The following is a 20,043-nucleotide window of genomic DNA, read 5'->3' on the forward strand; positions in this document are numbered from 1 at the left end:
AATTTCCAATAAAATTAAAAATGGTCGTGGTGAATCATATGGTGATCTTATATTTTCATTTTCATTTTTTTTCGCAAAATTATTTCCCGCCAAAGTACAAAAGTGCCATAAATCTTATGGTGGAATGCTACACGCTTACTCGTCCACTATGACACTACTCCTTCAACCTCCGAGGGTCGGGGGTAAATTTACTCGAAATTGGCAATGTTCGTTACGAAATCTCTCTTTCGATGAGAGACTTCGTAATGAGCATTGCCTTAAAGTACTCTAATAACTCTTTCCTAGTTCCCAAAAGGCCTTTGATTCTGTAATTAATCGAATAAAGCGGAGTTCTTACGAAGTCTCTCCCTTGATGGGAGGCATCGGAAGAACTCCGCCCAAGTGTAATGTAGTTGAGGTGATTGACCCAACAAACTTGTAAAAGGAACTACCAAATTAACCATGTTATCAATATGATTCTTATCTTCTTTGATATATATATTCTAATATTACAAAATCATTTCAAAATAAAATATATGAAAGTTTTAAAGATAAACGCTTTAATATAAATTATCAACTAAAAAGAGCTGCATTATATCATTGTAATGAAGATAGATAATCTTTCATTTTATTATTTCCATAATCGAATAATGTTTTTCCATTTTTGTCCTTTGCCTCTTTATTTACTCCAATTGAGATAAGATATTTAACAACTTCAAGATGACCAAAATCTGATGCCCAAATAAGTGGAGTCCATCCATCATTATCCTTTGCTTCTTTATTAAATCCAATTGAGATAAGATATTTAACAACTTCAAGATGACCTTCTCTTGATGCATGAATTAGTGGAGTTCTTTCATTTTGATCCTTTGCTTCAAGTTGATCTTTTTCTAATGCATAATATAGTGGAGTTTTTCTATAATAGGAATGTTCTTTATCACAGCCATTTTTAATGAGAGATTTAACAAGTCTAAGATTTCCTTTTTCACATGCTACATGAAATATATTATTCTCAATAAACTAATAATATAAAATCATAAAAATTTATTTTTTTTAAAACATAATTTAGTAAATTACAAAGCATCATCTTCTATTATATCAACTTCAGGAACGAAGTCTGTATCTGTGGATATTTTATCTCTTATTTTTCCAAACAAATCCGTAAAAAATCCTTTTTTAGAATTTTTCTTTTCTTCTTCTTTTTTCTTGTATTCTTTCATGTTTCTGATTCTGTCCAATTCCTTGATCAGCTCATCTGCTATTTGGTTGATGTCTAATGCCTTCACCGGTCTATCCTTATTCATAGGAGACTTATTAATTATCTCAGCAAACTCGTTGTATTTCTTTTTCGTTTCATTGACTTTTTCCTGGATTCTTTCGATGTTCTTTTGACCAACAAACGACTTGTTGATTGGAACTTCCAAGAATGCGTAGTTCTCTGCTACTTGTACAAGTTTGTATAGCTTAGTCATGACTTGCGAAATAGTAGAATTCTCGCGGATTCTGTTGTAAACAATGTTTGTTTTGTTTTTCAGGTTTTCGAGCTGTTCTTCGAATATTTCTGGATCGTATTCTTCTTGGTTATCATTAAGGAATGTCATTGAGTCTTTGGCAATGGTTTCGATGTCTTTTCTTTCGAAATCTGTTGAAAATAACTTCATCGTCATGTTGAACTTGATTTCTCGAAGAGATCTGCTTGCAAGGGTTTCAATCTCCTTCCTTGCAATCAAAATACGACGCTCATTCTCGTATCTGCCCATAACGGAACCGTGGATTGTCGTATTTTGTATATATTTTGCAAGAATTGAAAAACCAATCTCTTCGCATGTGCTTTCATCATCTTCTGACATACATCCTGTAACAGAATATATATCAAATGGTTCATTTGAAAATTCAATAGTTGTAAACTGAAAATTTTTGCGATTCGAAATGGCGTAAAACAATGATCTATGTTCAATACCGTCTGGGAAGCCGTATGTGTACTGCATAGGTATGAATGACGCTATTCCGGCAAATTTAAGATTACTGTTCAAAGGATGGCCGTATTCAACAAGAGGGAAGTGATCATCTTCAGTATTTAAAATAATTGAATGGGAACTGAAGTTATTTTGATAGATGAAAGGACGCAATAATGATCTCTCGAGTATTTGCTGTGCAACAGTACCAGTTCCATAAGCTATTGCCTCATCAGAATTCAAAGAATGATTTACAATATGCAAAGCTTCACGAATTGAGTCTGCAATGTACGGTATACGCGATGAACCACCGAGAATTTCTACTTCTTGTGGATAAAAATGCCTACAAGCCAGTCTAATTACATTTAATACTGAATCTCTTAATGGCTTGAGGAATTTGATGAAATCTTGGCGGAGGAATGTAATGTTATACTCTACACCAGGTCGTAAGTCGAAAGCTTCTTCTGCTCTTTGAGATAAACTCAATTTTATTTTAATTTTTTCAGCAACATCATATAATTTGTGATATTCTTGAGTTGTAAGGTTGCCCATATTGTAATGTTCGATTAAGTAATTAGCAAAATTATGTGTTACGTCGTCTCCACCGAAATTTTCGTCATAAGCGTAGGATTTTCTTGTAATTTCTGGAGAAGCAGCATCTGACTTCATCCTGAAGTTGTATACGTATGCTTTTGTTGATGATGCGCCGATATCAACGAATAAAACGTCTTTGCTGTTATTATAAAAAGATTTTGTTCTAGAAACAGTATATGTTGTTGCCACTGATGTTGCTTCATCGCAAATGACATCACAGTAGATTCCTGCTTGTTTAATAGAATTTCGAATGATTTCTCTTTGAATTACAGTGAAATGAGTAGGGACAGACACTGATATTCCTGTAACGGATTGATCAGGAAGCAGTTCTCTTGCAATTAATTGAAAATACATCGAGATTAAGTTGTGAATTGGAAGTCTTGCAGCAGATGTGTTAACATGGAAGCGGGCGGCAATTTGTTCTTGCTTTTCTGGTAGCATGTCGATGAAATTAAACAAATGCCCTGTTGCCATCCATGGACGATGCTTCAAATATTGATAAGCTTTATCACCTATCGCTGCTGTCAGTAGACGTCCTTCTTTTGGGGATATGGGTATCTCGCCTGATAAGTTGAATTGCTTATCTGCACGAAAGCCGATGTACGTTGGCGTTAATCTTCTTCCAAGTAAGTTTAAAGATATCTCTGGCGATTCGGAGTCCTCAAAAACATATCCTTTAGTATATGCAGACCCCACATCAAGCGATAAAAACTTAGAAGAAATTAGATAAAGTAACAAGGAAAGCATCGATGTCACTTTTATCGTTTCGAAATTAATTATTTCTTTCGCATCAAAAGTGACGATACTGCTCAAATTTTTGGAGTTATAACTTATACAACAACATTTATAATATCCTTGAAAAGGAGATTCTCATCTTAGTTTTGCTCAACTACAAATTTTTATTTGAGCAGTTATTCAAACGATGATAATAGACTTTCGAACATTCCAAATCATTAGTAGAGTTAAAGTACATTCAAAATCATACATTCTTTTCATCAGAATTCAAAATAATTATTCTTTATCTTCAAAAATTTGAACAATAATTAGCGAATTGAGAGCTAATAGAGCTTGGAAAGTAAAAAGTAAATCATATATTTAGGTAAACAAATATTAAAAGAGTTTACATATAAGGAATAAAAGAAAATAATTAATTTCCTTAAGCTGTTTGCTTAACCTCACTGTCTTCCTTGTTCTCATCCCAGTCAAGGTTTTCTTCCTTCTTTTCATTTGGTTCTGTGATGTAGAAGAAGCCGAAAACAGCACCAAGGATAGCAATGATAGCGAAAATGAGGGATGTCCACATGAGACCAATGCCGGATGTTCTCTTGCCGTTAGCATCAGTTGAACCCTTGAGCCATGGGAAGATGAAGATAACGATGAATGAGAAGAGCTGGTTAGCCATTGAGATCATAGAAGCACCCATTGAACGGACGGAGTCTGGGAAGAGTTCTGGAACAACGAACCATGGGATTGGACCAAGAGCAGCGCCAAAGAAGAACATGTAGATGAAGATAACGACAATGGAAAGCCAGTCAGCCCATCCGTAGTTATAGTTGAGAGCGAAGATGATGAGCATGATACCGCAGCCGCATGTTGAGATGCAGAAAAGTGGACGTCTGCCAAGCCAGTCGACAAGTAAACCAGATGTGAAAACGGCAAGTAACTGAGCAGCAACGGAGATTGTTGAAGCAATGCCGGAATCGAGTGGAGCACCGACTTCCTTGAAGTTTTCATCGAGGTTAGTAAGGATGGCGTTGATACCAGCGAATTGTTGGATGAACATCATAGCGATACCAACGAGAAGCTTGCCAAGATATTGCTTCTGGAAGACTGATTCCTTCTTGACTTCTTCCTTGTTATCTTCTTCCTTCTTGACGGCGCCTGTTTCTGGGCAAACCCAAATAAGAGCAGCACCAGCAAAGTTCAAAACAGCGCATGTAATTTCAAGAGACCACCACTTTGTAGCGTTCTTGGAAAGGTTGACTGTCCAGTTGCCCTGAAGGTACATGATAATGATACCAATAACGCAGCCGATCTGGTTGAGGTTGCCGAAGAAGCCTGTAAGACCAGCTGGAGCAGCTTCAACGAGCATTGTTGGAGCAATTGATGTAACACCACCGATAATGAGACCCTGGAGAGCTCTCATAACGATCATAAGAGCGAAAGCTTTCTTTGTTGTAGCTAACATGATCAAGTATGTAACTGCAGAAGCGATTTGAAGGATGCAGAAGACTAATCTTCTTGGAAGGAATGTTAATAACCATGTTGTGATGAATGGACCGACAATGGCTAAGAGTGGGAGAATAGCATTGAACCATGTTGTGCTCATTTTAGAGATTCCCCAATAATCTTGGAAGAATGGAACTAATGGCGATGGGAAGCCAACAGTATAGCCGAAATTCATTGAACCTGTCATGATGATCAAGCCATAGATCAACTCGTGGACGCAGAAATTAACCATGAGTAAGAAAAATGAAGTTATGATTTCAAAGGGTCGTGATTTCTTATCAAATTTCTGAACTCTCTGAAATTATAACAGGTCTTATTCAATTTCTGAGATCGACGGGTTGAATGATATTATAAAAAAATTTACGTGAATATATCAAACGTTTTTATGATTCCAATCATTTTACCTAGAACCTAAACTCAATAGAATATTAATTGAATTACCATCCAAAAATTTGAGAGAGATCCATTTCTTCAGAAAAAATGCACAGTTTGTAAAGTAAACAACTTTTTGTTCCAATATCAAAAGGCATAGTTGTTGCAATTCAATCTTATTTTAAAAAGATAAAAAAATTAACAAAAATGTCTGGAACCAATATGATAATATCAGTGATATATTAAATTCCTAAAACTATAAAAAATTATTCAATTTCAATTGACTGCATTGAAACTGTGATACAATGGGCCACAGTATGAGTTTTGTAAAAATCTATACTGTAAACGGATTTGTAACCTTCTTCTATACCCATATTTATTAGCAAGAATTATTCAAACTGAAACAAGAATCTTTTATTAAAATAAATACATCATACATCATTTCATGCATCAAATAATGATTCTACCATGACAAAAATTATGATTACAGCCAATGTATTTAGAAAATAGCCTTAACTTCTGAAAATTGATTTCCAAATGATTGTTTTATTAAAATAATGAGATCATTTTGTTTCAACACATCTATATATACATATTCAATTAGCGAAACTTCTTATTTAAACAAATCATATAATTTTTCATCAAATTTTATAACATTTAGTCAATAGATTAAGTTTAATATAACTATCCAAACTTAGACAGAATATCGGCAATACACATATGACTATTATTTGTATTTTTTTTTAATTTAATATAAGATCTATTACATCAGAGACATTGCAGTTACTTTATAATTGATCGCATTTAAAGAAATATTGATTATTTAGAATAATTAACTCAATATACAATTTTTGATTTAAAATTTACTATAATTTTTAATTTCTTTAAATTGATATCTTTAGGAAAGACCTTTTCTATTGAAAACATAGTTTATTGCTAATTTTTACCTATCCTTTATAATGGATTTCTCATCTCAATGTGATAAATGGATCTTTTCTGATTCAATATCTGCATGCACATACAATGAAATAGAATTTTACTATCTTTGCTTGTAACTTCTCTCGGATGTCAATCCATTCTCTCAATTTTTCCTTAATCTTAAAGCACCAATCTCCTTATGTAGAAAGTTTCGTATGGCAAATAAAAGTAACCTCTATAACTTTTAGATAATTTCATTTGACTAAGCCAACTTCCATAGAATTTCAACACCTTGTGTCCAATTAAGAGGGGAAAAATTTTAAATTTTAGGCGCTAGATTTTGAAAATATCACATCCCACATAAAATTATAAAAAAAATTGAAAAGAGAGACAAAAATTTTTAATATGGATCGAAATAGTAAACAACTGCGATTAAAGTGAAGATAACTAAGAAGGCGAAGCCAGTGAAGTAGTTAATAGAGTTCTCCATGAGCATGAAGTTCCTCAACAATACTGAAATGATGACAGCGAAAACGTCGATCATCTCAAACATCAAAGTAAACTGTCCCTCAGTTGTTTTATTTCCAATGATTGCAGAGATCGCGACCAAAGCAGGCATCTGAATCAAAGTAACGACCATAGCGCCCTGGTTACCAATTTCCAAGCTCAAGCCCATATTTCCTTCCAACGCGAATCTAATAGCGTTCATGAATTCAGCAACAGCAGGAATCATTGTGTAGAAAACTAAACCAACGAATCTCTCTGTCAACTTCATTTTATCAATTGCAGGAGGCATGACATCAGAAACGATCTCGCAAACTATTGAGAAAATAACACAAGAAACTAACAAAACAACAACACATATCCATGTTGACATTGTTTCAACACTATCTTCTCCTTTCTGTTCTTGTTCAAATTGGTCGTAAATGTATTTGTGCGTATGCAATGAGAAGAATAAACCAACACCATATACAATTGGCATCAACACTGATGTAGTGTACATCAATCGCTTGGCCATTGTCTTGTAAACAGGGTCTGAATCCAATAAACTGGGGTTAGTTATCGTACAAAGTGTGCAATTAAGTGCTGAATCTTGGGAAACGACGAAATAGCCTTTCTCGCCGTTGCACTCGTTGCAGACGATATTGGGACGTCTGTAGATGTTGTAGAAAACACCTGGGAAGAATACAGCAATAATAGCTAAAAACAGAAAAGTGCCAGAAACCGATTGCACTTTTCTATTCAATTTTACTTCCTTCCACTTTATACCGGCCGCGAGCATTGATAAACCGGGGATGACGAGGAGGTTCATGAGGAAAGCACCGGTGACAGCGGATTGGACAACTTGGCCAAGTCCTTTCTTGATGGAGAAGAAGAAAAGAATTAATTCAACGAGACCTGTGAAGCCAGCGTTGATTAAGGAGCCAAGAACAAGACCACAGCGGCCAGAGATGATTTCTGTGGCAACACCAATGACATACATGCATGGAATTGTGGCTAAAATGGAAACAAATGTAAATAGGACGGAATTCTCTTCTTTCATGTGTTCGGAGGCACCGTAACCGATGTAGAAGGTAGCAATGATGAATGGCCAGAGGTTGATGTAAGGAACATCCATTCCGAAGATGGAGAATTTGAAATATAAGAATGAGCCGGAGCTGTATGTAAGAATTACTGGAAGACGACCGGACTTTGCGTTGTGGTGCTTCAGGCGAGCAAATTTAAGACGCCAAATGTTTGTAAAGCACTGAGATAAAACGCAAGTAAGGAATTTAGCCATAGGAATATAGAAAATGAGTTCCCAGGAGAGGGTCATTGAGATAACAAGTGGAATGAAGATCAATATTGAAGCGAAAAAGTAGAATAATATTCTTCCTAAGATATTTGGCTTTGGAGCGTCATCAAGATATGCGTATCTGCCAAATGGATAAAGAACGAACTTTGCCAAGCCAAACAATCTAATTCCGATTTTGTATCCGAAACCAGTTAAAATAAGTAAAAGAGCTGTAATTACTATGCAAATAGAAACCCACCAGCCGCAAAGTACTGTCCAAAGGATATTTTGGAAACTGACGTAACTTAAGTGGTCGAAACTAATGGCCGGTGTAACGAATGGTTTTCTGTTGTAAGATGCTGGTCTTGCACCGAAAATTGTTGGTCTGTCATCGGCTTCTAATACTTTCGGCAATAATGGGCGTCCATCGAGCTTCCCTGAGTCAGCGGGCGTCTCAGTCATTTCCGAATTTGGAAACCGTTTTCATCGTTCTGTATCAATTTGCGGTTCAGAACTAATCATCTCATTTTTTTATTATTATTTGTAAATGTTGATCTTGATATTAATTGCACTCATATATTTAACGATTTTGAATATTTTCCGTGTAATTTTAACAATTCGTTTCAAATTTTGTTTGGGAAACGGAATAAATAATAAATTTGCCAATTGACGCTCACCACAACTTGGAAAATCTAGAGTTTTATATGTACATGCTTCGCTGGCGAATTTAACGATCTTACAAAGTGATTACTCATGTGGTGTTTTATGCATCCATAATATCGACACCCATTTTGGAGTTTCGAAAATATCATTTTTGATAATTTAAATAGTTATATAAATAAGATGATAAGATTAGGTTAAACATATGCATATTGTGTTATCGCTCGCACAAAAGATGATGTTCTATTCTTTAATTGTCACGTAACCGAATACTTCCACTTCTTAAATTTTCTTTTCACACTTGTATAAGAAGCAATGTTGCTTCATTATATATAAATGAAGCTATCCTTCATTTATGTCTCATTTTATTACATTTTATATAAAATTGACAATTTATTTAAGAGTTGGACAATCTAACTCTAATGATTTTCTATCTTATACCAGTTTATATTGGTCCTCATAGGATCTAATTGATTTAAACCTAATAATTTTTTGATATCAATTAAATATGCAATTTTGAAATATTTTTCCTGACGAAATGGTGCTTTCAGGCCATTATTAAAAGAATGCTCTGTGCAGGTTAAAAATTATATCAAAAATTGAGAAGAAAATTTTTGGGCCGAAACCATTCATCATCATAAAATATTTATTCCAAATCTTTATCCAATATGGACTCTGTAGAAATTTGATTGGAATACGGAGAAAATTTTGAAAGAATCTAATTGAATGTAAAAATTTTTGATTGAATTGTTTGAACGCAATTATTCTCAAATTTTGAGAAAATCTTCATAAGCCGACAATAAATCTGTTGTAAACAGAAATTCATCAAAAGTGACACCTCAGAAAAGCTAAAATATTGAATTTTTGGAACTTTTGATAGAGCACGTTTTTAAATATTAATTAAAGTAAATGTATATTTTGTAAAGATTCTTTTTAATAAAAAAAAATAAAATTTTGAAGAAGAACACAAAATCTTCTGAAAAATAATATCACATAAACTCATATTATTTTCTAATCTATAACTATTTTATATAAAAATCAAATTCAATGATCTTAAAAGCGAAGGATAAACCTCAAAATTTACGAATATAATGAGTGGTAATATAATGCTTATCTATCATAAAACCATATGAAATATCAATTTTTGCTTTACGCCTAATTTTTGACGACAATTAGCAAAAAATGTTAAATGTTAACACTCAGTCCATTTGAATATGAAAAATAAAATTGACTTTGATTAAATGTTTTTATTTATCATGCAATTCTTCTTGCGACCAAAGATTTGAATAAAAGTTCAAAAAATAAGATAGCTTAAAAAATAATATACGGTAGTGTTTACTAATAGATGAATAGTATATAAATTCTATTAAAATGGATTTGATCCAAAAAAATATAAAACCAAAAATAATTGTTATAATTTAAATGAAGAAGTAATTTAAAACGATTTTATTTATGATCAAATTTTATATATTTTTTTGGATCAAATCCATTTTAATAGAATTTATATACTATTCATCTATTAGTAAACACTACCGTATATTATTTTTTAAGCTATCTTATTTTTTGAACTTTTATTCAAATCTTTGGTCGCAAGAAGAATTGCATGATAAATAAAAACATTTAATCAAAGTCAATTTTATTTTTCATATTCAAATGGACTGAGTGTTAACATTTAACATTTTTTGCTAATTGTCGTCAAAAATTAGGCGTAAAGCAAAAATTGATATTTCATATGGTTTTATGATAGATAAGCATTATATTACCACTCATTATATTCGTAAATTTTGAGGTTTATCCTTCGCTTTTAAGATCATTGAATTTGATTTTTATATAAAATAGTTATATATTAGAAAATAATATGAGTTTATGTGATATTATTTTTCAGAAGATTTCATTCTATATGCCTATGAAAAGTACTCTCAAAACTAACTTTTCCCTAATTATAATTAAATCTAGAATATTGTATTATGCTTAGTATTATTTCATTTTTCTCATTCAATTTAGAATTTACAAATGTCAAAAAATTGAGAGCTGTCACTTTTGATGAATTTCTGTTTATTACAAATCAAGCACATATTCATGTGTCCAATCATATTATGAGGGAATTTTCCGAATTATATCAAATATTGAATGTATCAATTCACTTTTCAAACGTTTAATTTTTTGATAAAAAGATATTAACAAATTATTTCAGAGAGAACTTTTACTTCATTTATCAGTAAGAATGACTGAAGTAGCAAACAAGGAACTTGCAAAGAATACAGCAGAAGCTGTTGCAGCATCAGGTAAAGTTCAAGAGATGCAAGAAAAACATGAAATTAAAAAGCAACATATTGAGACCGCAAAATCCGTTGCTGAACAAGTTGCAACATCAGGTAAAGTAGAAGAAATGCATGAGATGCATCAGATCAAGAAACAACATGCAGTTGATGCAAAGAATGTTGCTGAACAAGTTGCAGCATCCGGAAAAGTCGAGGAGATGCATGAAATGCATGAAATTAAGAAACAACATGCTGTTGAAGCTAAGGCATTAGCTGAACAAGTTGCAGCATCAGGCAAAGTTGAAGAGATGAAAGAAATGCATGAAATCAAGAAACAACATGCAGCCAATGCAAAAGATGTTGCAGAACAAGTTACTGCATCTGGAAAAGTTGAAGCGATGCATGAAATGCACGAAATCAAGAAGCAGCATGCTGTTGAAGCAAAGAATGTTGCTGAACAAGTTGCAGCATCCGGAAAAGTCGAGGAAATGCATGAAATGCACGAAATTAAGAAGCAACATGCTGTTGAAGCTAAGGCATTAGCTGAGCAGGTTGCAAATTCAGGAAAAGTGGAAGAAATGCAACAGAAAGCTGAACAAACTAAGGAGCTCAAAGCAAAGGCAAAAGCTGCCGCTGAAGCTGTTGCTGCAGCCGTCAACAAATAAGCACAAAACAGATTATCTTTTTTAATTTTTTCCAAGAAATAATAAACTCTTTCACCTTTTTATAAATATTCCTATTTTTCATATTTTATAAACACTTTAGAAATTTCAATTCAAATTTTGAGGAAGGTTTACTGTCACATTTTTAAAAAATTTTAAAATGTCAATCATTTCTTATCAGGTTCAAGAGGCTCTTTCTAAATTTCAAGGATCAGTTAGTAATAACGGGTCTATATCAATTCGATTTCCAAAGCGTCCAGATCTTACAATTTCAGTAAATTATTCTCCAACATTTCCTAGCACTCCTCCTTCAATAAACATAGTTGATTCAAATGGGGAACAAGTTGCTGTTGAGTTTCCAATCATTAAATATTGGATTCCACTATACACATTAAGTAATTGTTTAGAACAAGCTATGATGTTCACAGATATTCCTACATTGAACCCCGCACAAGTCGATCCTGAAGACATTGCAAATATTGACCAGAGAATATCACCAGAACAACTCTTGAATCCTGAATCTAGACTTGAAGCTGTGCGAAATTGTCCTTCAGTAGCGAAAGCAATTAAAAGTGAGGCAATGTATAATGCTAAATCTAATGAATTAAAAGAAAAAATACATAGAGATCAAAGTAAAATAGAAGATTTGAACATTATCTATAATAGATTGTATGAAGACCAGATTAGAATTAGTCAACAGCGATCTCAGATCAATTCCGAGCAGCTAACTGCTCAAGCATACAATAATAGATTAGAATTTCTGAAAAATTCTTATAAACAAAAATATTTAAACAATTTGTCTAAGCAAATCTATCTTGGAAAATACTTCTAATTATTTTTCTCCTAATTCCTAAGTAAAAATGTCATAAGATATAATTTTTGTAGACAAATTGATAAAGTTTCAGCTTTGAGAATGAAATTATTGATTACTGAGTATGTAAAAGATTGGTTGATTTTTCTTCAACTTATGAAAAGTAATTTTCAAACCAAAACGTGCTTTTTGACAATATGGTTAAAACCGCTAAAATAATTTGTAAAAAAAATCACTCACTCTGTATATTTAGAAATAAACAACTTTTGAAATTCCAAATTAGTTTCAATAGCAAATTTAAATTGAAATTTCAATACGATTGCAGTAGGGATTGAAATGCATCGGTTAGGCTTTCGATACTACATAAAATAACAAGCTCCTACTCATAATTATGATGCATCAAAGTTGACAATGTTCTTTCAAAACTTGTCAATTTTTCATTATTCATGTTGAGGAGATTTAGTAGGAGTCATAAAGAAACTAAAAGTAAGAATAAACATTTCAGATGGACTCCATTAGAAGATGAGTTGCTTATTAGAATAGTTTCCAATATGAAACCTGTTGACTGGGATAAAGTTTCGAATTTAATGGGGAATAGGAATGTTAGGCAATGTAAAGATAGATGGAATTATTATTTAAGCCCTGATGTTAATAATGGAGAATGGACAGAAGAAGAAGATAATTTACTCCGTGAAAAAGTGAAAGAATTTGGAACTAAATGGAAAATTATAGCCTCTTTCTTCACAGGACGAACGAACACAAATTTTAAAAATAGATTTTTGGCTATGAAACGTGAAAAAATGAATGGAACAAAAAAAGGTTCAAAGCACTGAATCTAATAACCAGCAATCAACAGAAGAAGATGCAGATATTCTCTCACTTTTTAAGACAGAGAATGATGTTTTTTCAGACTTCAATTGGATTATTGAATAAAAGAATAATGGAATAGAATAGTTACTCAAAATCGACCTGTTTTTAAGAGAGTTTTCAAGATTTAATTTTTCTAAATCGAGTTTATGATGGATTGAGATATTAGCACTCAAAAAAATTGAGAACACTTCAAATTTAAATTCTTATCTACTCATTCAATCTTAATATTTTCAAATTTATATGTGTATTATTACTAAATATATACTGTTTTAGAAACCAATCAGAATTTGAATAGTATTCAAATTTCATTCAATTAAGTAGTGACCAAATTAATATCATTATAATGATTACATTGTATATTTCAAAATAATCATCTGAAATCTTGATTGGCTAATTACCCACTTTTGTATCAATTTTGGCTATCACTCATCTTTAATAATGTTTTTTGCAAGCAAAGATCATTCTAATGTTTAAAAGAATATTTAAACATTGATCACCGATTGAATGGCTGGAAATCATTTCAAAAATGAAGATATTCTTAATTTATCAAATTAAAAATACAAAATCAACCAATAATATTTAAACAATTCAATTATCAAGATACCCATTTCATCCAATCATTTTAATTGATATTTTCACTAAAAAAAAAATAATATTTGATAAAAAATGCTAACCTGTAAAAATGGAACCGTGAGATATTAGGTATCAATATTCCACTTATTAGGCATTACAATATGCTAGGGATGCGACGGTTTTACACCATGACCGTTTAAAAATAGAATAATACGCCATTCGGCCGAATAACAAAACAATACAAAATTATCGCCGTCCTTTTTTTTCTTTCTTTCTTTCTCTTTTTTTCCCTCTCTCTCTCTTTCTTTTCTCTTTCCTCTTTTTACTCCTCTTTCTCTTTTCATCATTAAACGTAGAAAGATATATTAATATTATTTTAAAATTAAAAAAAAATAAAGAAAGTATAATAAGTAATTATTTAGTTATCGATATATATATGTAAAGTGATAATCTGAGGATAATCTGAGGAGGAGTTTGAGGATTAGACCGAGGAGTAGTTTGAGGAGTTTGAGGATAATCTGAGGAGGTTGAGGAGCAGTCTGAGTAGTTTGAGGAGTAGTCTGAGGAGTTTGAGGATAATCTGAGGAGGAGTTTGAGGAGTAGTTTGAGGAGTAGTCTGAGGATAATCTGAGGAAGAGTTTGAGGATAATCTGAGGAGGAGTTTGAGGATAATCTGAGGAGGAGTTTGAGGATTAGACCGAGGAGTAGTCTGAGGATTAGACCGAGGAGTAGTCTGAGGAGTTTGAGGATAATCTGAGGAGGAGTTTGAGGAGTAGTTTGAGGAGTAGTCTGAGGATAATCTGAGGAGGAGTTTGAGGATAATCTGAGGAGGAGTCTGAGGATTAGACCGAGGAGTAGTTTGAGGAGTAGTCTGAGGAGTTTGAGGATAATCTGAGGAGGAGTCTGAGGATTAGACTGAGGAGTAATTTGAGGATAATCTGAGGAGGAGTCTGCGGATAATCTGAGGAGTAGTTTCAGGAGTAGTCTGAGGACTAGTCTCAGGACTAGTCTGATGAGGAGGACTCTAAGGAGTAGTCTGAAGAGTAGTCTCAGGAGGAAGATCTGAGGAGGAGTCTGATGAGGAGGGGTCTAAGGAGTAGTCTGAGGATGATGAGTAATCTGATAAGGAGTAGTCTGAGGATGATCCGAGGATAACCTGATGACTAGTCGAGGAGTGGTCTAATAAAAATGTAAAATATTTTCAAAGAAAAAATTCTATGAATTTTATATTTTAATTCTTAGCATTATACTGAATAAAATAAACATAAATATCAAAATTTGAAATTGAACACGCCAAAAAATTGATAATCCACATTCAATATTTTGTAAGTGGCGTACTTTTTGAATACTCGCCATACGCCTTGGAGTTCTCAATTTTGAATTCGCCTTTATTTGGGCGACCTCAGAAAAATACGCCATTAAGAAAATATTGTATGAGATTTTAAATTTGAACACGCTCTACCTTAAGGAATTAAATTTATTAAGATATATTTATAAATAATAAACGATTACTTAAAAAAAGTATTTCATCGCTTATGTAAGTTTCAAAAAAATCACGAAAATAAAAAAATCAAGATTAAAATTTTATTTTTAATTTTTGAATTTCTCAAATGGCGAAATTTTTGGGCGAACAAAAAAAATGTACGCCCGGTCAAATGGCGTGTTTAACGCATCCCTACAATATGCAATACAGATTGATTGCATTTTTCAAAATGAATTAATTCCGAAAAATATCATAGAAATTAAAATTAATAACGCAAATAAGTTAATCATTATAAAACATTTTCGATTTTGTTGCATGCGAAGATCAGTCATAATGTAAACCTCTCAATTTTATTGTCGTGGGAAGTATCTCAATTCCTTCAAAAAAATTGAAAAACTATTTCATTTTAAAAATATAATACTTTTAATTAGTTAATTAATTGGAGATATTTTTTAAAAATCACTTTTGATAATACTTTTGAGAACTTTAATTAAAAAAATATATTCAAAAATATCCAGGATATCAAGAGGGAATTGTTCCTTATGAGGTATATAGTTATGATGTATACCTCATAAGGAACAATTCCCTCCTTAAAACGAGAAAACTTGTTCGAAATTGTTTATCATTTCGAACAAGTTTTCTCGTTTTTAATAAGAAACTAAAGGCTATGAGGCACTGATTATATATTAGTGCCTCACACCCTTTAGTTTCTAATAGATAGCTGGGAAACTTTCTCCAAATGATAAGTTATTCAGAGAAAGTTTCCCAGCTATCAAGAGGGAATTGTTCCTTATGAGGTATATAGTTATGATGTATACCTCATAAGGAACAATTCCCTCCTTAAAATCGTAGACATTTTTATACTTATTAATCAACCATTCAAAATCATATTCCTCTGAAAAGTTATTTTATTAAAAATTTAGAATTTTAATAAATATAGAGTTTGAATTTCATACAATACCTATATATTTTCAATAATGGAATTTGAAAACCATTCTCAAAAGTTCTCAGAAAACCTTTTTTTCATTAATTTTAAGAAATCTGAGTATTAAATTAAGTGATAAATTCGTTTGACACTACTTTAATTTTTAAATTCAAAAAATTATATGTGCTTCTTAAAATGACTCAAAAAAATTTTATTATAAAATAATATATAATATTAAAAATCCCACAACATTTTTTACTTTACATAATAGTACTTCCTCAACGATTAATTTCCACTCAATTTCTATCGTTGACCGAACTTAGCATGCAACAATTTTAATGTATATGCGCTATACTTCTGAACATTTTTTTTAAAATAATAATTTTCAAATCTTTTATCATTACTACTATGATAATATGATAATGTAATCCATTCTTTGATATTTTATCTCAGTTATTCCCATTATTACTTTGAATTTCTCAATGAAATTATAAGAATTATTATTTAAATCATATGCTCCGCGATTTTCCTCTAATTGGCTATTCATTGCTTGTGGAATGTTTCATAAAATTTCTGAAATAGAACCCTTCGAAAAGTGACTGATCTGTACGTTAAGCCCCATTTTCATGCTCTCTTTCACAAACATTTGTAAGGAATTAGAAGACGACCTACAACTTCAAGAAGCCAAACTTGAAATCTTTTCGAAAAATAACTTTATCTGGCTTGAGAAAATCAATAAGAAGTTGGATCCAAATTCTAATTTAGCCAATAACACGGTCGACATCAGTAATGTTCCAAATAATCAAAAAGAACTGGCTCTAACCAACGAAAATCATAATAATTCAGAAGAAAATACCCAAAACATTTCAAATAATCAAGCTCCCCGCAGATCTAGCTTGCGTACAAATGTTCCTATTAGACCACATGATTTTGATTCTGATTCTTCTATTGATTTCCCCGCTTCTGATGATGCTAATCATCATGTTACAATTCAAGTTCTTCAAAATAATGATGCGCTCTCATCTAACACTGATGCACAAGCATCTCCTATTACTCTTGCCAGAGCTGAAGAAAACTATGTATCAAAAGTAACACCTCAAAGAAATTCACTTGTTAAGCAAATTATTGAAAATGAATCACCAATTTCAGAATCATCGGCCAGCTCTTGCTTTGATGTTGACTCAGATGTTCCTAAGACTCCTGTTAAAAAGGATTCATCTGTCAATTTACCAACTTCTCCTAAGATCTCATATGCAGATACTAGAGACCTAAGGACAAGTATAGATCCAACAAATATCCTACTCTCTTCGGAAGAGTTTACATCTTCAGTCAATGGTGTTTATTCGATTTCCAAAGATGCTTCTCAATTATCTCAGCAGGCAAAGCTGATGAGACAGAAATGGGCCAAAATAGTAGCCGAAAAGAACCAATTACAGCAGGCAAATGGTAATCAAGCCATAAATAGAGTGGCAATGTTTGAATGAATAATCTTAAAAGTATTAAATCTTGTTGAATTTACTTTATAAAATGTCGTGTTTTCGTTTTAATTATATTGTCGCAATGTTTTGTACATATTTTTAACACAAGATTAATAATTTTCTCTTGCGTTGATAAGATATAATTCTCTCCTGCTCACGAACAAATTAAACATGAAAGTTACTGTTAAATTGGCTAACCTAGAATGAATATTTCATGTCACACAAGTGCGCAATTTTTGACTGCCAACCTTATTCAATTAGTCGTAAATTTTTTTGATGCATTTTATATGCCGAACAGTCTAAGATATGGATGTAAAATTTTTTGAACTTTTTCAATTCAAAAGATTTTTGTATGGACTCTTCTTCTTCATTGGATCAGAGCTCCTCAGATTTAGTTATAACTTCTCGTCCTTCCAAAACAGAAACAAAGCCAACTAGAACGCGAAATACCCGTGGTGGTCAAAGAAGAACTCGAAATCAGCCTTCCAAAATCGAAGAACCAAAGACTGAACCACAAACATTAGAAAGTCCTCGTAGTGCATCTAAAATTAAAGAAGTCAATGGGAAAAAGAAGCAATCTGTCGATCTAGAATTTTCTGAAGATTCCGGAAAAGATCAAATCCGTGGGGAAGTTGAATTTTCACAACCAGTTGTAGCTGATCCTGGCCCAAACCCGCCAAAAGCTGAAGAAAAAAAGGAAGAACAAGAAAATATCAATGTTGATACCTCAAAAGATGATTACTCCAATCAATTAGTTACTGGATCTTATTTTATTTCCAGAGAAAAACGAGTGTCGCATCTTAAATCTAAACAAAAATACATAATTAAATCAAATACTTCTGATTTGTTAATTGCAAAAGATATTGGATTCCTTACTCCAGATGTATACATCAACGAAGGCTCAGAAATTCATGTAAAGGCCCAAAATTTCAAATACAAAATGACAACAAATTTCAAACAGGATGAATTTAAGATTTTGAAGGGTACTGAAGAGATAGGCAGCTTGATGTACAACAATGAATACGGAGATTCGTATGGACCAAGAAAAATTCAAGTCAAATTCGGCGAGACCGAAATCCATTCCAAAATACCAAGGCTTGCTAAGGATGGTCACTGGGTGCTTCAATTTGGAGGCCATTTTACTCTTTCATCTATGAGAAATGCAATTTTACTCGACTCGGAAGGAAAATCCATAATTACAATCCGCAAAGTAGGCAAAAATGTTCTTGAATTGACAGTTACAAAGCCTGTTCCGCTTTATATAATAGCTTGCCTAGGAATTTCAAGCTATATTTACTCGAATTGAAAATATACATGATACAATAGAATTGTTTATATTAATATAATTGTTTGTTGTTTTAAATATTATTTGTATTAATTTATGCTTGTTTTTATCCGAATTAATTAAAGATTCGAAATCAATTTTCATAAATTTTATAAAAAATAAGACAAAGGCTTTTGGAAATCAAAATAAATCGTTTAGCCGGAATATTCATGAATATAGAATTATATACGACATGAGGTGCAGTATCCATCTGGTGGTTCTGTAAGCAATTGGTTGTTACCCATGAACTTATGGTACTCTTCAGGTGTTGGGATTTTCAGTCCTGTATCTGGGTATTTGCCTGCATGAATTTCATCATTGAGAATGAAATAGATATCTGTGAGTTTGTTTCCGAATTTCTTCAATTGACCTGTTCTGAAAAGTCTGTAATCAGCGCCAACAATGTCAAGAATATTCATCCATCCTTCGACAATCTTCACATCTAAAATATCTTGTATGTAGATGAATTTAACATCTCCAAATTCGATTTCATTAAGATGCTTGATGACGATCAATGCAATTGCCTGATTGTAAGGATCAAGAAGCTTCAATTGTTGTTTTTTACTTCTATCAATACTGTAGTTATACTTCATATAGGTATAGAAAAGGAGTTTCATGATACGATACCTATATCCATCTTCAGCAACGAGATATTTGTCGTAAAATTCCTTAGCTTCTTTGCATGGCTTTTTTGCTCTTTCCTTAAAGTGATGTACAACATCCTCTGGAATTTCTAACTTAAATATGGGTGTAGTAGATTGACCTGCATCTGCTTCTTCTTGCATTATTCGAAGTGATGTTAAAATGAATGAATAATTCAAATTTCAATTTCAGAGGAATAGTTTATAAATGATTGTAAAAATTGAAATTACATTGAAAAAATCGATGATAAAGAAGTTCAAATGCTTAATTTGTCTATGAGCAATGTGTGCATTAGTTAATTTCAATGTATTCTCAAAAAATAAAAACGTCAAACAATAGAATGCGAAAATTGTTAAAAATGATATTGAGACATACACCATTCATAATGGTAATAATCATTCATATAAAATCTTCTCTCAGTTTTTTCTGTGAAAAATGAGATTCGTCAAAACATCAAAACTTCGGAATATTGCTGCGTGCACCACAATTAACAAATGTGTGATCGGCGCATGTTTGTCATGCAATCCCGTCGT

General features: G+C 32.3%; 8 protein-coding genes across 8 annotated transcripts, besides 3 other annotated features; 4 read left to right on the forward strand and 4 right to left on the reverse strand.

Moving 5' to 3' along the window:
* Window positions 1-306: 306 nt before the first annotated feature.
* Window positions 307-391: a mobile genetic element.
* Window positions 392-1,026: 635 nt separating this feature from the next.
* TVAGG3_0417140 (ATP binding) lies at window positions 1,027-3,321 on the reverse strand (the record flags this gene model as incomplete). Its single annotated transcript, XM_001306408.1, has 1 exon — window positions 1,053-3,275. The coding sequence occupies one exon, from the start codon at window positions 3,273-3,275 to the stop codon at window positions 1,053-1,055; it is 2,223 nt and encodes a 740-aa protein (XP_001306409.1).
* A 363-nt stretch (window positions 3,322-3,684) lies between these two features.
* Window positions 3,685-4,989, reverse strand: TVAGG3_0417150 (major facilitator superfamily transporter; the record flags this gene model as incomplete). Its single annotated transcript, XM_001306407.1, has 1 exon — window positions 3,685-4,989. One exon carries the CDS (start codon window positions 4,987-4,989, stop codon window positions 3,685-3,687), a length of 1,305 nt encoding a protein of 434 aa, XP_001306408.1.
* A 1,355-nt stretch (window positions 4,990-6,344) lies between these two features.
* Window positions 6,345-8,288, reverse strand: TVAGG3_0417160 (cation/H+ exchanger protein 1-related family; the record flags this gene model as incomplete). Its single annotated transcript, XM_001306406.1, has 1 exon — window positions 6,448-8,283. The coding sequence occupies one exon, from the start codon at window positions 8,281-8,283 to the stop codon at window positions 6,448-6,450; it is 1,836 nt and encodes a 611-aa protein (XP_001306407.1).
* Window positions 8,289-9,287: 999 nt separating this feature from the next.
* Window positions 9,288-9,325: a mobile genetic element.
* Window positions 9,326-10,505: 1,180 nt separating this feature from the next.
* Window positions 10,506-10,542: a mobile genetic element.
* Window positions 10,543-10,705: 163 nt separating this feature from the next.
* Window positions 10,706-11,473, forward strand: TVAGG3_0417190 (uncharacterized protein; the record flags this gene model as incomplete). Its single annotated transcript, XM_001306405.2, has 1 exon — window positions 10,706-11,407. The coding sequence occupies one exon, from the start codon at window positions 10,706-10,708 to the stop codon at window positions 11,405-11,407; it is 702 nt and encodes a 233-aa protein (XP_001306406.1).
* Window positions 11,474-11,564: 91 nt separating this feature from the next.
* TVAGG3_0417200 (uncharacterized protein) lies at window positions 11,565-12,236 on the forward strand (the record flags this gene model as incomplete). The annotated part of the gene is made up of 1 exon (XM_001306404.1): window positions 11,565-12,236. The coding sequence occupies one exon, from the start codon at window positions 11,565-11,567 to the stop codon at window positions 12,234-12,236; it is 672 nt and encodes a 223-aa protein (XP_001306405.1).
* Window positions 12,237-16,675: 4,439 nt separating this feature from the next.
* TVAGG3_0417210 (inner centromere protein, ARK binding region-containing protein) lies at window positions 16,676-17,733 on the forward strand (the record flags this gene model as incomplete). The annotated part of the gene is made up of 1 exon (XM_001306403.1): window positions 16,693-17,550. One exon carries the CDS (start codon window positions 16,693-16,695, stop codon window positions 17,548-17,550), a length of 858 nt encoding a protein of 285 aa, XP_001306404.1.
* A 163-nt stretch (window positions 17,734-17,896) lies between these two features.
* Window positions 17,897-18,851, forward strand: TVAGG3_0417220 (tubby c-terminal domain-like family; the record flags this gene model as incomplete). Its single annotated transcript, XM_001306402.1, has 1 exon — window positions 17,897-18,850. One exon carries the CDS (start codon window positions 17,897-17,899, stop codon window positions 18,848-18,850), a length of 954 nt encoding a protein of 317 aa, XP_001306403.1.
* Window positions 18,852-19,050: 199 nt separating this feature from the next.
* Window positions 19,051-19,653, reverse strand: TVAGG3_0417230 (uncharacterized protein; the record flags this gene model as incomplete). Its single annotated transcript, XM_001306401.1, has 1 exon — window positions 19,051-19,653. The coding sequence occupies one exon, from the start codon at window positions 19,651-19,653 to the stop codon at window positions 19,051-19,053; it is 603 nt and encodes a 200-aa protein (XP_001306402.1).
* Between the last annotated feature and the right edge of the window lie 390 nt (window positions 19,654-20,043).

This window comes from Trichomonas vaginalis, chromosome V, assembly GCF_026262505.1.
Source record: "Trichomonas vaginalis G3 chromosome V, whole genome shotgun sequence".
NCBI lineage: Eukaryota > Parabasalia > Trichomonadida > Trichomonadidae > Trichomonas > Trichomonas vaginalis.